This window comes from Micropterus dolomieu, linkage group LG20 (assembly GCF_021292245.1).
Source record: "Micropterus dolomieu isolate WLL.071019.BEF.003 ecotype Adirondacks linkage group LG20, ASM2129224v1, whole genome shotgun sequence".
Taxonomy (NCBI): Eukaryota; Metazoa; Chordata; class Actinopteri; order Centrarchiformes; family Centrarchidae; genus Micropterus; species Micropterus dolomieu.
Window position 1 is genome coordinate 30,358,473 of NC_060169.1, and position 16,040 is coordinate 30,374,512.

Here is a 16,040-nt window from a genome sequence, read left to right on the forward strand (position 1 = left end):
AGTCGCTGGCCTACATATTTTTGACAGAGTGAGGTTAACAGTGCCAGAGAAGCTCAGAACTGGACTTGACTTTGTGAGAAGCTGGGTGAGGTTTTTGTTGGACCTTGATAAAATGCCCTCTGGGCGCTTCAGCGATCGGGCACAACACTGAGGAGAGGACACTGACACAGGACATGCTTGAGGATCATAGATGGATGAATTATGCAAACCTTGCCCCCACCTCAGCCTCAGTTTTGTAACAATCCTGGAGTCAACTCAAAACTACTTACCTGCCTGAAAAGGAGGTCTGTGTCCGTGCAGTACCTCTGCTTCTGCTCTCCTCCCTGCAGCACCACCACTGACTGTGGCACCACTCCATCTTTGGCTTTCAGCCCTTGGCACAGTCGTCGACGGTTCTCTGCAAACAGGGCTGCAGACACCCGCAGGGTGTCATTACCCAGCCAGTAGACAGGTCTGAAAGGACAGGGAGACAGAAGATAGGGTGGATCAGAGTGGAGTAGTGATTGGTGAGACTGACCCTCAGGACCCTGGGTCTGGATTAGGATTTCTTTGTCATAAAGTGCACAAGCAAAAAACTACATAATTTTGTCCACACTGTCCCACACAATTCCCTGATATCGTAGAGCTGAGAGCTGCAGTGGAAACAAGTAAATGTTTTCTAAATTGTTGAGCTGGAGATGTTGTGGTTTCGGTTCACACACACACACACACACACAGAGCAAAGAGAGGGGACCCATCATACTTTTAGATCCATACATTCAGCCAGAAGAGATGGGTGAACCACAGCCCAGCTGGCCTTCAGAAGGAGCTAAGACATAAACAGACATCCTTTTAACTGATAGGTCTTGGTTATAAATCTTGGTCTCTGGTTGAGGCAATAACAAACACAACATATCTGATTAAGCCTGGACTTTATAAAAGGTTAATCCATAACCTTATAGTATTTTATGGCTCAATGATTTCACAACAATCATTCACTGTTGGCTGAGTATACAGATTGTGGATCTGTGGGGACAGATCAGCCCCAGTGAGGTGGAAGGGTTACTCATGTACTACACTGCAATCCAAAAACCCTGATGGTAACAGCCCAGGAATAAAAAAAAATAAAAAAAACTTTACAATATGGTGCGTGCTATTGAAAAAAAATGGTATCACAATATTTTCTGGGATTTTGTTGATAACGATAATTAGACTATTTAAGCGACCTCCCATGGCTTCCCAATCAAATTCAAGTCACTAATGATTGCATACAGAGTGGCTACTGGGTCTGCACCCGTCTAACCTAAACTCCATAATACAAGTTTACGTTCCTTCTTGGCCACTACGCACCTGCAACGAACGCCGTCTGGTTCTGCCATCCCTACACACAAAGCAATCCCAGTCCCGGCTGTTCTAATCTGTGACACCACGATGGTGGAACAATTTACCACATGCCCTCAGAGCAGAGGCGTCCCTCTCTAACTTCAAGAAGCTCTTGAAAACTCATCTCTTCTGAGAACACTTTCTCTTATAACACCTCTAACTCCTAACCTCTAACATGCACTTCCTGTGCTCTTCTTCTTCTATCCCCTTACAATTATCTTGTATTGATTGCACTTTTTTGTTAACTCTTACTTCTTTCCCTAGGTTTTTTGCCCATCGATGCCGTACGTGATACTAGCTCTTACTAGTATTTATTGCTGCTCTTACTAGTATATATTGTCACTTGTAGATCTCTTGTATTGATGCTTTATTGATGCTTATATGTTGATCCTTAAATGTAAGTGGCTTTGGATAAAAGCATCTGCCAAACGAGTGACTAAATGTGTTGTAAATGACATTTTTCAGACTACAGAATTTACTTTGTTTTAGACCTGTCTCTTTCTCAGCAGCACATATCTATATAGGAAAGGTTAGATTGTGCTGTTCGATCTAAATGTAAGCCATTAAATTAATTAAGATTAAATGCCACCAAAGTTAAAACCAAACTTTGAAATAACATTACTATAGACAAAGTCAGTTTAGAGAACGGAGTAAGTCATATAAAAGTTTGTTATCTAACGAGAACATCACGCACGCTCAACCCAATATGCTTTCATTTCCTTCTGAGAAGCCACAACCTCAGTTGGCTAAAACTAACAGTTTAATTCCTTAGGACTTAAAGTGCTATATATTTATATAGTGCGCAAGTAGACAGAAAGTCTATTTCGTGTTTTGTTTCAGTCCTTAAGACTCTGAAACTTGTGTCATATTCGAGTTATTTATAAATGTCTGTAGTTTTTAGCCAATTTGTTATGCTGTTGGTCTTTGAGCAAAAGAAAGTATATAATAATGGTCACACTGGTTGATGAAAGTAAAGGTTATAGGCTATTTGACGGGTGTTAGAACATCTGCATAGCCTGCTTATAATAGAGTAACGTTAACGTCGAGCCTTTAACAACACAAGCGCATCTGAAAGACAGTCACGTATTTACAGAGTTTTCCCTCGCATATGATTTCATACTCTCGGAGAATTTCTTTCTTTCTTTCTCACTTTCATCTCAGAGAATATCTACGTTTTCTTTGTCGTAAATTTACGACTTTAGTTGACGGAAATTCTGAGTTTTTCTCGGAATATCCACCCTCTACCCCCGGCTCCATAATCGTGTTTTTTATACCTTCAGAGGCCCTAATACACCGTCGTACTATAAATGATCTGACCGTAAATAAATAAATAAATACATGGTCTGGTCATTTAAAGCGTTATCATAAATCAAAAGGCTCAACTTACTGTGATGCTGCAGCCATGTCGATGTGCAGTTCCAAACAGTCATGTGCAGATATGAGTCACGTGAGCTTCATACGGCTCTGTCGCTAATCAGCTGACGCAACGTTGTGCTGCGTTCAAGTCTTAAGGAAATACCAACTGTTATTTTTCCAACCTCGGCTGTCGTTTACGAAGTGCTGCAGTCAAGAGGGGGAAAACACCATTAAAAACACTCAAAATAAAAAGCTTTACGGGCAGAAAGAGGCTCAAAACAATGTTGGTCAATGAGCTCCCACAGAAAATACTGGTGAAAATTCTGCATCCCCTAAATGTCACGTCATTCCATGCTGCCAAAAAGTAACACTTTTTGTTTGAACATCAGTAACTCAAGGGTTGTTTGTGCTAGGTCTCTCAAACTTTGATACATACTACCTACATATGTCTTCTATTAATATTACTCACTTGGGCATCTACTACACAAGAGTCCCGTTGTTACACAACTCGGGTGAGTTGGTTGTAACAATGAGAGGTAGTTTGCTTAAATAAGATCCACACTATACAATTTATACAAGAAGATTACTGAAGAATAAGCTGAATAGTTTAAAATGACAAAAACACTTTCAAAACTTTAAATTAACTGAAAGGTGTATCAGGCAGTCTTCCTTGGTCCTGCTTTGGGAAATGGACGGAGAACAGATGGACTGAAACCTTTTCGAGCAGCTTGAGTGGAGTGGTTTGGCTGAGTCTGAGAAACGGCTTGACCTGCCTTGTCAACCAGAAACAAGAGGCTTGGGCTGCCTCAGCGGAGGTGGTGGCTTGGGATGGCTTGTCAACAGAGGTGGAGCCCAGAGAGACAGATTCAGGTTCACCTGTGATAGTGCAGAGTCACAATCCTGGAAAAGGTGGATTGAAAGGCCAGATGCCTGTACATCTAAAACCAGCTTGTACATTGTTTGCTTGGTGTAGCAGCATTGGGGAATGAAGTTCTGACCAGGCTTGGGATCTCATAGATTGTCATTGTTTTTGCAGGAGAAAAGTATCATCATAAGGGGATGGCTGTAACATTTTTGATGAACTGTTACAACCATCCGCACAACAACCAGTCATTACATAGGTAACTGTTTAAGGTGTGTGGGTTTGAAGTTAGCATGAGAGCAAAGCATCAAATGAAACTAGAAAAACGGCTACTTTAGGTGATAAAAGTTGCAGCATTGCCTCTACCATAGAAACCCTAGGCAAAAAATAATCTTTTTTTTGTAGTAAAATTCACATTGTTGCTAACATAGACATGACACTTCTCATGCCATATCATTTCATATATGCTATGCTTGTGTTAAAGGCATTGACAGCCCCTGAAGCCCCTTACCCTTGCCTAAACCTAAGTCAGTGACTGTATGCATGTAGACCGGCTAGGTGAGGTATATCAAACTGCGGCTTTTCATACAGACATTGAAGGGTACCTTTAGCGTGAAATAACTATGCTCTCTCTCTGTATAATATAATATAAAACGGCCATAATTTAAAGTTATATGGTGCTATACAGATGTGCATGCACACATCATCCAGCTCTCAGCTCCCCGTTTGATTATCATTTAAGATACATTTGGAAACTTTTTTATTATTATTGAAAAGAGGAAGAGCATATTTAAGACACCTGATCTTGGATATCTGCTTTTGGTTCCTTTTTTTTGTCATGTGTGAGGAAGTGAAATTATCCATGGATAAAAATAAATAGATGAATGAACCAACATTAAGAGAATTAGAACCTGTTCTATAATCTACAGGGAACACACAATGAGTTTATACTTTCACATGCAAACATGGTGAGACACTATTATTCAATTATGTATTCAGACATTTTCTGGTGCTTAGTCAGTACAACCAGTGTCCCAAACTGGACTAAAGACGTGATTAGCCATTTCTAATCTATCAAGTAGGCCTACCCAGGGGTTAGGAAACACATCAATTCAACTATGAAACATCAGAAAAAGTATCTCTATTTTTTTCCCCCAGACAGCAGTGAATGTGCTGAATAACGTTTGTCTTTGACACGCCCCTAAAACTACAAGTAAACAGTTGTATACATTTCCATTCCAGCCAGTAGGGCAGAGAATATCAGTTACTCCACAGGAGATCTCCGTCCGTATTAAAACCTTAATAAATGTGAGACCTTCAGAGGCACACATAAAAGCCTTTGGAAAAGCACACTACACTGATTCTGCAATGTAGCAGTAAAAACAGTAGGGGGAGATACTACTCTCTTTTCTCACAATGCAGGGAGAGCTTGAAAAATAATTAATTATCATGAGTGACTTCAGATACGTGATGCAGGTAACAATGTGTCATAAAAGACTCAGATGACAAGTATCAGATGACAGACTATCAAGAGGGTTGACACGCTGACAATGAAACATAGATGTATATGGAAACAAATTATTTTGACACCTGCAGAAATTAAGTTTTAATAGTTTCATAAACACTTCCAATCCAGGTGAATGGAAGTCATCTTTAAAGTTTAGGGGTGGATTAGGGACTTAGCAAAAACTGTTGGACCTCTCTGGTGAACTCCATGGCCAAGAGTGTAAGGCAGTGCTGGAAAATGATGGTGGCCACACAAAATATTGACACAATTTGGACATTTTCACTTAGGGGTGCACTCACTTTTGTTGCCAGCGGTTTAGACATTAATGTCTGTGTGATGTGTTATTTTGAGGGGACAGCAAATTTACACTGTTATACAAGCTGTACACTCACTACTTTACATTGTAGCAAAGTGACATATTAGTGGATGTGCAGTAGTGGAAATCGAACCATGTATTTTCTGACTTTTCTCCAGTGAAAAGATTCTTATATTACAGTCAGTAAGAGAACAATGGACTTGTTTAGCTGCAACAATGTCCATCTGAGCCTCAAATTTTAGCCTCCTTGTATGGATCATGTTTTTTTGCTAGAAAACAGGTACGCAAAAACTCACAACTAAACGAAAACCGAGCCAAGGATTGCCATACAGAAAGGACAGTAAAGGCTTTTGGTGGGACACAGTGAGAAACTGGCCCAAGATCCAGTAGCCTACATCCATCAGTCCAAAGCCGTTGCAGCGCGCAACAAGACTCAGCGCCAACCAGACATTTGTGCATATTAGGCAGCAGTTTTTCGGACAGCTCTTTCGACCAAGCGACACTATACAGACACATCCGGCATCGCCAACCGTCATTCCGACAATGCCCAGGTAAAAAGGGCAACATGTGGTACTGTTATGTTACCGTGGTCAGCAGTGCCAAGTGGACTGAGCCCATCTTCACCTGTCAGGACTGCGCACCTTGCTTGCGTTAACACCCTTTTTTCAGACGGAAAACCTTTCATTCACCATGGCCGAGCCCATACGAACTATACTAACTAATAAGCCCTACTCTGCCTTCACAGCTTGCTGGTGAAGGCTCATCGCAACGTGCTGTAAGGGTAGGTGAACGTTTGAAGGAGTATCAAATAGCTGTTAAATTGGCTAGATCAAATTATCTCTCTGTCATCATTTCCAGAAACTGTAATAATTCTAGAGTACTTTTCTCTACTGTAAATGCTGTTCTTCATCCCACTGCTACTCTTTCATTCACTCCTTCTGCTGACATGTGTGAAGAGTTGTTAAACTTTTTTATTGGTAAGGTTGATGGAATTAGATCTCAGATTTCATCTGTGGGCATTGATTTTATTCCTTCTGTTGACCCTACGAACAAATTTACTAGTTTTATGCCTGTTTCTTTGCAGCAGCTTAATGATATAACTGCTCATATGAAGCCCACCAGGTCTCCTGGTGATGTGCTCCCTTCCTCTCTGTTTAAGAAGGTACTTGATTCAATTGGCCCAAGTATTCTGTCTATTATGAATATTAGCTTGTCATCTGGTGTTGTTCCAGTTAGTTTTAAGCATGCGTTTATTCAGCCCCTTTAAAAAAAAAAAACGGTTTAGACACCTCTGACATGAGTAGTTTTCGTCCGATCTCAAAATTACCGTTTATTTCTAAGATATTGGAAACAATTGTAAATGCACAGCTTAATGATTTCTTAATGAGGAATAACATTTCCGATAGATTCCAGTCAGGTTTTAGAGCTGGTCATAGTACAGAATCTGCTCTTTTGAGGGTCTCTAATGATATCCTGGTGTTGATTCTGGAAACCTGTTGTTTTGCTTTTGTCAGATCTTACAGCTGCATTTGATACAGCTGATCATAACATTCTCATTGACCGTCTTAGGGATCAGGTTGGCATTCAGGGCTTAGCCCTGAAATGGTTATCTTCCTATTTGAAGGATAGGACTTTTCAGTCAGTTTAGGGGATTATTTTTCTTCCGTTCCTCTTGTATGTGGGGTTCCTCAGGGCTCTATACTGGGACCAATTTTATTTTCCCTTTATATGCTCCCTCTAGGTTCAATTTTTGAGAAATTTGGGATTGCTGCTCCTAGGCTCTGGAATGACCTTCCTCTGTCTGTAAAAACTTGTCCTTCATTGAGTACTTTTCAGAGTGCGCTTAAAACTTATTTGTTTTCTTTAGCAATTGATAATGCTATGTAACTTGTGTATGTTATATGTTTACTCTGTTTTTTGTCTCTGTTTTTATTTTCTCTTTTATACCTTCTGAACAACACTCTGGTTTCACTTGTGGTGTTGAAAGCGCTCTATAAATAAAGTTGAGTTGAGTTGAGTTGAGTTGTGGTGACACTCACTGAACGGAGCATGTGTAAAAACCCAGCAAAAATAACCCCTTCTCTCAGTTAATGGTAACTGTGTCAGTGCTAACCAATCAGAACCTCTCGGTTTGAAAAATGAAGCCAGGAAACTCTTTAACCGTTCTTTAAGCGTTCTTTCTAATGGCCAGCAGGAGGTGACTCCATTGTTTGCAAAAAGAAGTCTCATTTAGAAGAAAATAGACAATAAAACATGTGAAGGCTGTTGAGTGTGAAATGAAATGAAATTCCCTGTATGCTATCACCAGACTTCAAATAGCCTATGAATTACTCAATTTGCACCATGAAAACACAATATTGCATTAAATATATTACACATGCTTCAAAATGGTGATTAAAAGGTGTAAACACAAGCCAAAAAATAACAAAATCATTAAAATAACAATTTTTACCCAGGAAGAGCCACTTGAAGTAATTTGTCCAATGAGCATAGTCATAATTGGCCGTCACTCTATTGATTTGTTCAAATAGCACAAGCAGCTAATCCGTTAGGTTGTGTAAAGTTTGTAAACAGAAGTATGAGGACATACCACTCGACTCAACATAATCAGATTGCGCACCTCTACTTCTAAGAGATAACTGAAATTTAATTACTCAATATATGAATTCATGACTTTCCCTTTTGCATGGTTTGAATTTGCCTTTGAACGTCTCTTTGTGTTGACTCTACAGTGTGTGACTGATCACTGTCACTGTTGTGTGCAGGTTCACCTTGAAGAAAATATTGCATTGACAGCTGATGGTATAGAGCTGCTGACCTGCATCCTGCACTGTGGAGGAGTCCGGGCCTTTGTGGCAGACTCTGCAAAACCCCTCAGCCCTGTCAGCAGTATTGAGAAATTCTGAATCGTTTTCTCTCCTTTTGTCAGAGGTGTTAGCAGCAGCGATGTGCATATAAACACAGCTGTATTAAAAGGCAGTGCAGTTCACTTGCATTCACAACAGGGTGTTCAACACACAGCTGTTTCTGTTTTAACAAATCTTTTGCTACTTTTGTCAGAGTGAACATCTGGGCTTCCTGGAAAAAATCTTATTCTTGTATTTTTTGCATATATTGATTCACAAAAGATGAATTGTGTTTTGCATTTATCTAGTATTTTCTAATAAAAATTATTTGAATACAGATCAGTACCTTGGACCACAAAGTTTAGTTTAGCGTAGACCTCTCTTGTCCTCAAATAGAAGAAGACTCCTTGACATCTTGTCCTGAAGACTAAGCAGTGTGTAGCTATAAAAGGGGGAACTCCGCCTCTAAATCTGCTTGTTGTAATGCCGACTTTGTCCTCTAGATGGACAACTTGAATCATTTCTTCATCTTCTATGTGATGTAGAACGAATCAGCTTATGAATCACACAAGGAAAGTCTGCTGTCCAAATAATTAGTAATCTTGTTTATTTCATAAAATCTCATGAAAATCAGCTGTTGAACACTTGAAATATAAAATAAGTCAAATACAGATGTTTCATTAGTTGCAGCAATATGTTGAATACTGAGGGATTCTGGTATTTTAGTTCCTCTCTTCTTGATTGTTTTGGGGAAAATCCAGAATCATGCCATCATGTTGGCACATTCAGGACAGGTATTTTCCCCCTTAGATACCTATTAAAATAATTGCAAACTTGAGTCATCCTGAACTTAAACATTGATACATATACAGTACTTATTGATCAGAGGTACTTTTATAGTGCGTGGAGGGATCTGATAATACAAAACAGTTTGAGAGGGACAGTGTACAGGTCTTGTATGAAACTGAAACGGCTGGTTTATAAATGAGAATTCACTATTAATGTAAAGCTCATATATATCATACCAGACCAAAAGTGTAGAAAATACTGTCATGATTTGTCTTTACAATCAAAAAATATTTTATAGATATTTCAATGTATTAATGATGATTTATCAGGAATTGTATAAATGTGGAATGATCATCTCCCACAGGAAAAACATAAAATATATATACAGTGTGTATATATAGTTAGGTTGTGTTATAGTTTGATTCACCTCTCCTAAAATACATTAGGGTTTTTGACCATCTGCTTCTACCATCCAGCGGGCTGTGGAATGCCTAGATTCAGTTCAGAGACTGTGATTGGTGGAGAGGCAGAAAAAAGGTTTTATCCCCACAGCTAAAAAGGGGCCACCGGTGGCCGATAAACCAGTGGCCCTTTCTGGTGAGCCACACAAATAAATAAGAGGGCTTTTTTTCTTCAGTTCCTGAGAGGACTGTCTGAGAACCATTAAAAAGACCTTTATCATTCACACTGTCATTCATAGTACATACTGTATATACCTACATATTACATAGGCTGCATTTACACTTCATGGCTGTACAGGCAGGAAAAAAGGTGATTTGCCACTGCTTAGGCTATCACAAAAACTGCTCAAATTCTGACTTTTTTCTCCGGAATCCATGCTGTGTAAAGGATACACCATCAGCTGCATGAGGGTTTCATGCACATTATTTGTTTCTTAGGAAAAAAGTGTTAATTTGTCACTGTCTTCAGTTTGATGAGGTTATGAATCTTTGGTCAACCAAGTGGGTGTTAAATTGTTGATTATAGGTCAGACAGCATCAACTTCATATGACATCATGTGATAAATCTGAGCATTGTAGTGTAAAAAGAACCACATTAGAACACAAACTTTCTATATATATAGTCCACCTTAGTTTAGAGGTGCTCTCCTCTTCATATCATGTAATCCACAAGAGCTATTATTGGTAAAAGACAGACTGCAAACTGCTCCCCTTGAAACAAAAAATGGATTCTTTATATTAAACATTGTGGTTAAAATCCATAAAGTTTTTTGTAGGTTTCTTGGTTTGCTAGTGATCTCTCTCACCCCACCAGTGCACTGTTTATCCAGTAAGTGGATTCCTGTTCTCTACTGTTCTTAGGTATTCCTTTCTCCCAACAGCTGTCTCCAAATGAACAGGAATGTTCCTTCTTCAGTTTCCATCCTTGGCAATTAAAGAAAGTGTCCATTTAAGCCAAGGTCCAGCCGGTCCACTCCCCTGAATGGTCCAGGAACAGAGTGCCTGCAGCAGGTATTGACTCTGGCCCAACATGGAGCTGAGGGACGCCGGTGGAGAGTGCTAGCTGCGGCCCCGATGAATCGACTGTCTGTGGGCCACTCGTGAACACGAAGCACAGCACGTTGTCTTGTAGTAATCGTACACACAGAGACGAGCCTGGACCACCACGTTGCAGTTAAAGTATTTGTCTCTGCAATTCTCATCTGAAAGAAAAAGAAGGGGTTGATTGGCTTGTATTTCTAAGCAAAAAACAGGCTTTATATGACCCTTATTTAACCTAGAGAAAAGTCAGTAATATTGCTAGGAGATGTCTGACCTATGTGAGGTATGCAGGGCTCTGGGTTGCAGTCTTCTTTCTCTGCTGGTCTCAGCTGCTCATCACATCCCTCACTGGACTGCATGTCGTCAGACAGGCAGCGCACCTCCCGCAGACGGAAACCTCCCTCACATGTTTTTGAACACTGGAAGGACGGGTTAATGACAGCAGTCAGTCCCAGGTTAAAAAAACTCCACAAAGTTGGTCTACTGATGACACTGCTGATGTTACTTTGCAAACATTCTTAATGTTGCGATTCAAACCTGTAAAGGCCCTGGAAATGTATTTGCTCAATTAGCTTCTTAATACAAGTGATTGAACCCAACATAAACACAGTATTCTCTGCCAAAACTAGAGCGGTTTTGGTAATTTCACATGAGAGATTGCTATATTTCTTTTTTTTGTGTGCTCTTGTGTACCCCCGGTCTGAAAAGTGAAGCCACTGCATTGTTTCTTATGGCCAGCAGGGGGCGACTCCACTGGTAATATATCTACAAAGGATTTGAGTGATTTCCACCGCGACCCTGTACGCAGGATAAGCGGTTGACGATGGATGGATGGATTTGAGTGATTTCATCAATGGGACCTACCCAGATTATCAGTGTCAAGCAAAAACAGGATTGCCTTGACAGGGAGTGCCTTGCTTAAGGGCATCTAAACAGCAAAAGGGAGACGGTTTCATATCTTACTTACAGCACTCCAGTCAGTGTGGTACCACTTTGCTCCACAGGCCTTGAGGTTGCAGCTCTGCTGGCTGAGGGGCCGCTCCAGGGAGGAGCACTCATATGGTGGCATGATGGTAAATCCTTCATCTGACTTCATCAGACACACCACTGACCTCTGCTGACTGCCTGCGCCACACTCTGCAGAGCACTGCGTCACATACAGTACAACAAATAGGATAGGCCAAATGGATTGAATTACACAAAATTGGGAGAGGAAAAAAAGATCCTGACATGTCAACATAAAATCATTGAAAAATCCCAACGTCAACTTAAGCCCAGGTTCTTCCTCATACCTGGCTCCAAGGGCCTGTGAACCACTCAATGCGATTCTCACAGGGGCCGTTGTTGCAGACCTGAGAGTCTGCGGGCCGCTCGTTGCCACAGCCCTCCAGAGGAAGGCTACCGATGTGGTTGGTCAGGCAGAGGATTCCCCGGGTTCGTACACCCATCCCACATTCAGCTGAGCACTGTGGAGTAGACGCTCGTTTTACAATTCATTTTGTTTGCTGATCAGCGGCTAACTGGCAAAAATGTTTATTTTTATAAGAATAAATCCCCATTTAAAAACACTACTGCGTGCTTTGATTTTGTGAAGTCACTACAATACTAGGCTATAATCTGACTTAAGTGGAATAAATGCATTTCAAATGTATGTATATTATCTTTTATATATATTCTAATATTCTCTATCTGTAAAAAAAAATCCCTATTCTTTCTGTTCTTAACTCTTATTTCACGAATTTCCTTTTCTCACACTTTTCCTTCATGATCATTCTACATATGGGAAACAGATTATTCATTATGTCTCAGGCTCTTCAACACCTATTAGTAACTTGTGATGAGAAACTAAAGCTTTATCCAAGCTGTCTTTCTAGCTGCCAAACTGTATATTAAAATCTCTATATATTATCTGTTTTTTAAAAACAGCTGGATGCCTGAAGACCGACCTGTACAATGACTACCACTGTTATTAGAAATGAATGAAAGTCACTATGCCTCCGACTGATTCTAACACCTACCCTATTGCCCCACTCAGTGTAGAACCAGCTCTTGGCACAGGCTCCCATGTCACAGTTCTCTACATCGATGGGCCGCAGATTCATGTTGCACTCCTCATCAGGAACAAAGTCGCCCACATTGCTGACACAGCGTACCTCTCGTGACCTCTGACCCAGCCCACACGGCACTGAGCACTATGGAGACACATGCCACATGGTTACTACTGTACTGTGAAGGGTAAGCACTGCTGGAGAGACTGGATTGCTTTTTCCAGTACAACGGTTTATCTCTACAATAACTGGATTTTGTTTGTGGTTCTCCTAGATGGCTGTTTCCTTCCAGTATTTTGGAGAATTACTGTATATCTTCCTGATGCTCTGCAGAGCCCAAAGAGGAAATATAGTGTGCACTCCAACACATCTATGCAGTGCCCAAATGCTCACTCTGTAAAGGGACTTCATTAACGTTAAAGCAGTAGTTTGATATTTTGAGAGATTCACTTTCTTTCCAAGAGTTGGATGATGAGATTGATCCCACTCTCATATCTGTCTTATAAACTTAAAGCTTTATATTTAACTTCAGGTGCAGTATGAGACGAAGCATAGTTCCCAAAATGTTCATATATGTGTCAAAGAAAAAAACTGTTATGATACTGAATACTGGGGTAAAATCTTAAACATGTACAGCACTTTCTGTTAAACCTCCTTTATTTCTTACAGCTGTGTCATTAAAGATTATGTTGTCTGCTAACTGTAGAGACACGTCAAACAGGTACAGTGCAGTCACTTTGTGACTGACAGCTGCCACTCACAGTGGTCCACTCAGAGCGGATCTGCCACTCACTGCAGATCTTCAACTGGCAGGTACTGGTGATTTCGGGCCGCTCCAAGTGTCGGCAGCGGCTTGTGTGGACATTGAGGGTGCGGTTGGCGTAAATCTGGCGACAAAGGACCTGCCGGTGCTGCATGCCCAGGCCACAGGTCTTACTGCATTCTGACCACTCTCCAATATCCCAGCTGCTCAAGTAAAAATCACAAGAGTGTTAGGAAGGTATCCAAGGCAGTGTATATTACATACATATATATGTATATTATATACATTTTGTTGTTTATATTGCAATTTGTTTACATGAAGATATGCTTTGACCAGCTATGGTGAAAAGTTCCATCTGTAAATCTTGTGTTTCTACATTCTCATATCAGTCTGTCAGGTTGGGTCGAACTCAGTCCTCCCAACCAATCACAGAGCACCCTGATCACCCAGCATTGCTGTTGCTTTTTAAGCTTGCAGATGCCATCATTTGACACAAGTGATCTTAAAGCTAGAGTGCGGGACTTTTACATATAAATGGACAGCAGTTACATTCAAGCCCTTGCCAATGCTGATTTATCGCAATGTAAATCTCTCCGTATTTGCAGTATACCAATTACAACTTTGATTGTAACAGATATAATCAAATTCTTGATCTAATTTGCAGATATTTAATATAACAACTTTCAAAAGTCATCATAACATAAGAAGACTGTTATGTAATGTATTTGGTAACGTTTCTTTTGAAAGGTGTGGTATGCAATTCAGTCCAATATCATGACAAATGCCATGTGTATAGACACATTTAGAGCAAACAATGACACCACAGGTAATGTAACTAACATTAGTTAAGTTGTTGCAACAGTTGCTGCTGCAAAGTTAAAATTCAGAGAGGACAAGAAAGTCCCAGAACCAGTACACCAATTCCAGACAGCAATACTCATAACTCTCCTGCTACTATAGCTAACATCACAACAACAGCATGTCTTGGCAAACTAGAAAGAATGTGTGTGGGCAAGTCATTTAAAGTCCCAAATCACGGCTGGAAAGGCTGGAATAATGTTGTGTGGCTTGGTGTGATCCACATTGTTTGTTTCCCATTTCTTGAGGCTGTCTACAAACCAGATTGTATTCTGCACACACACCAAACGTACAGTGAGGAGATATTCACTGAATTTGACAAAAAGACTTGGACTTAGAATCACATACTCCACCTTTAAGTGGAAAGTCCTCTAATATTTAGCAGTAGTGTACAGTGCTCAAGTGTGAGAACAGAAGAGTGTGGTCTCTCACAAGGCTGGGCAGGGCTGCAGATTGCAGGCCTCTTCCTGTGGAGTTGGTCTGCTGCTGCTGTCACACAACGCATCTGATACCTGGACATGGTTCAGCCGGGAAACACATTGAAAGATGGAGTATCTGAATCCTAAAAGGGACACAAAGCAGATACCGTAAAACTTTGATTAACAGCCCAGGCTTTTATTTGCTAAAATCACTGAATTGACCCTGCCTATATTTGGGACAGGAGTCCATATGGGACAGGCCTTTAATTCCTCTTGCACAAAACTGAAATAGGCTAGTATGAAACAGTTTATTTATTTCAACAGAATATTAGTTGTATAAAAATGATCAAAAAATATAAAATAGATGTCATTCATTTGATCAAGCTCCTACAGACGGCTTATACGCTTTTCTTTTCAAGGCAGCAACGTAACGAAAACAACCACACATTGCAGCATGAGAAAAGTGTGGCAGACAGAGAGCGATAGACTTCACATGACAGTATTTTCAACTTGGATAAATTTTTATGAAAAGCTGTTTTGATTCTTCTGATCGGTAATCCAGTCTCCAAGTCCATTATCTCAGTCTGAAGGATTTATTAATTAACTACAATAACATGGTTAAGGATGCGAGAACACACTATTTTTCTGAACTCATTACTACACATAAACACAATCCCAGGTTTCTGTTTAAGACTGTGGATCAGCTGGTAAACCCAACCCCTCCTTGTGCCTCAGCTGGAAGTAATGATGACTGTGAATTGTTTTTATCTTATTTTACCAATAAGGTGGTGTCAATCAGAGCCTCTATTACCCCCACTGCCTCTTACTCAGAGGTTCCTCACCAGGAACAACAGAGTTTTAACCAGTTTTATCCCATCGACTTGTCTGAGATTTTAAAAACAGTATCACAAATGAGTGTGTCCTCCAGCCCACTTGATGTAATACCTACAAAATGTTTACTGAAAGTAATAGATTCTGTTGGGCCCCATTTGATCTCTGTTTTCAACAGCTCCCTATCTACTGGTTGTGTCCCTGATTATTTTAAAACGGCTTGCGTGAACCCGCTTTTAAAGGAACCTGGTTTAGATCCCTCCCTCCCACATAATTTTAGACCAATTTCAAAACTGCCTTTTATTGCAAAGATTCTAGAAAGAATTGTGTCCAAACAGCTGCTCACTGTACTGGAAAATAACAAAATATTTGAAAAGTTTCAGTCTGGTTTTAGGAAGTACCACAGCACTGAGACTGGCCTGCTTAAAGTCACAAATGACCTTTTAATGTCTGCTGATGAAGGCATGTGCTCAGTCCTGGTACTCCTGGACCTTAGCGCTGCTTTTGACACCATTGATCACAACATCATGTTAGACAGACTGAGGCACTGGGTGGGGATCTCTGGTACTGCCCTAGAATGG

The 16,040-nt window shown here is 40.4% G+C and overlaps 2 protein-coding genes and 1 pseudogene across 5 annotated transcripts in view; 1 reads left to right on the top strand and 2 right to left on the bottom strand.

The window, feature by feature from the left end:
* Positions 1–8,309, top strand: part of LOC123958586 — a 42,303-nt pseudogene extending 33,994 nt beyond the window's left edge.
* LOC123959225 (xaa-Pro dipeptidase-like) lies at positions 33–3,557 on the bottom strand. 4 transcript variants are annotated; one of them, XR_006822255.1, is made up of 3 exons: positions 3,434–3,557; positions 2,750–2,922; positions 314–453 (listed from the first exon to the last, which is right to left on the bottom strand). XR_006822255.1 is itself a non-coding variant. In XM_046033174.1 (2 exons), exons 1-2 carry the CDS (start codon positions 2,764–2,766, stop codon positions 228–230), a joined length of 243 nt encoding a protein of 80 aa, XP_045889130.1. In that variant the 5' UTR covers positions 2,767–3,010; the 3' UTR covers positions 33–227. The 4 variants fall into 4 exon arrangements, 1 of the variants encoding a protein (XP_045889130.1); XR_006822256.1 differs by having other exon boundaries at positions 2,750–2,868; positions 3,434–3,519; XR_006822254.1 differs by having other exon boundaries at positions 3,188–3,497.
* Positions 8,310–8,833: 524 nt separating the features above from the next.
* The window catches only part of LOC123959066 (thrombospondin type-1 domain-containing protein 4-like), a 49,872-nt gene continuing 42,665 nt past the window's right edge, over positions 8,834–16,040 (bottom strand). Inside the window, exons 13-19 of the mRNA XM_046032921.1 lie at positions 14,642–14,771; positions 13,350–13,554; positions 12,559–12,732; positions 11,833–12,006; positions 11,508–11,687; positions 10,815–10,959; positions 8,834–10,701 (exon numbers count right to left, since the gene is read on the bottom strand). Of these exons, the coding sequence (XP_045888877.1) occupies positions 10,559–10,701; positions 10,815–10,959; positions 11,508–11,687; positions 11,833–12,006; positions 12,559–12,732; positions 13,350–13,554; positions 14,642–14,771 (1,151 nt within the window). The 3' untranslated portion in view covers positions 8,834–10,558. The remainder of the gene's footprint in view (positions 10,702–10,814; positions 10,960–11,507; positions 11,688–11,832; positions 12,007–12,558; positions 12,733–13,349; positions 13,555–14,641; positions 14,772–16,040) is intronic.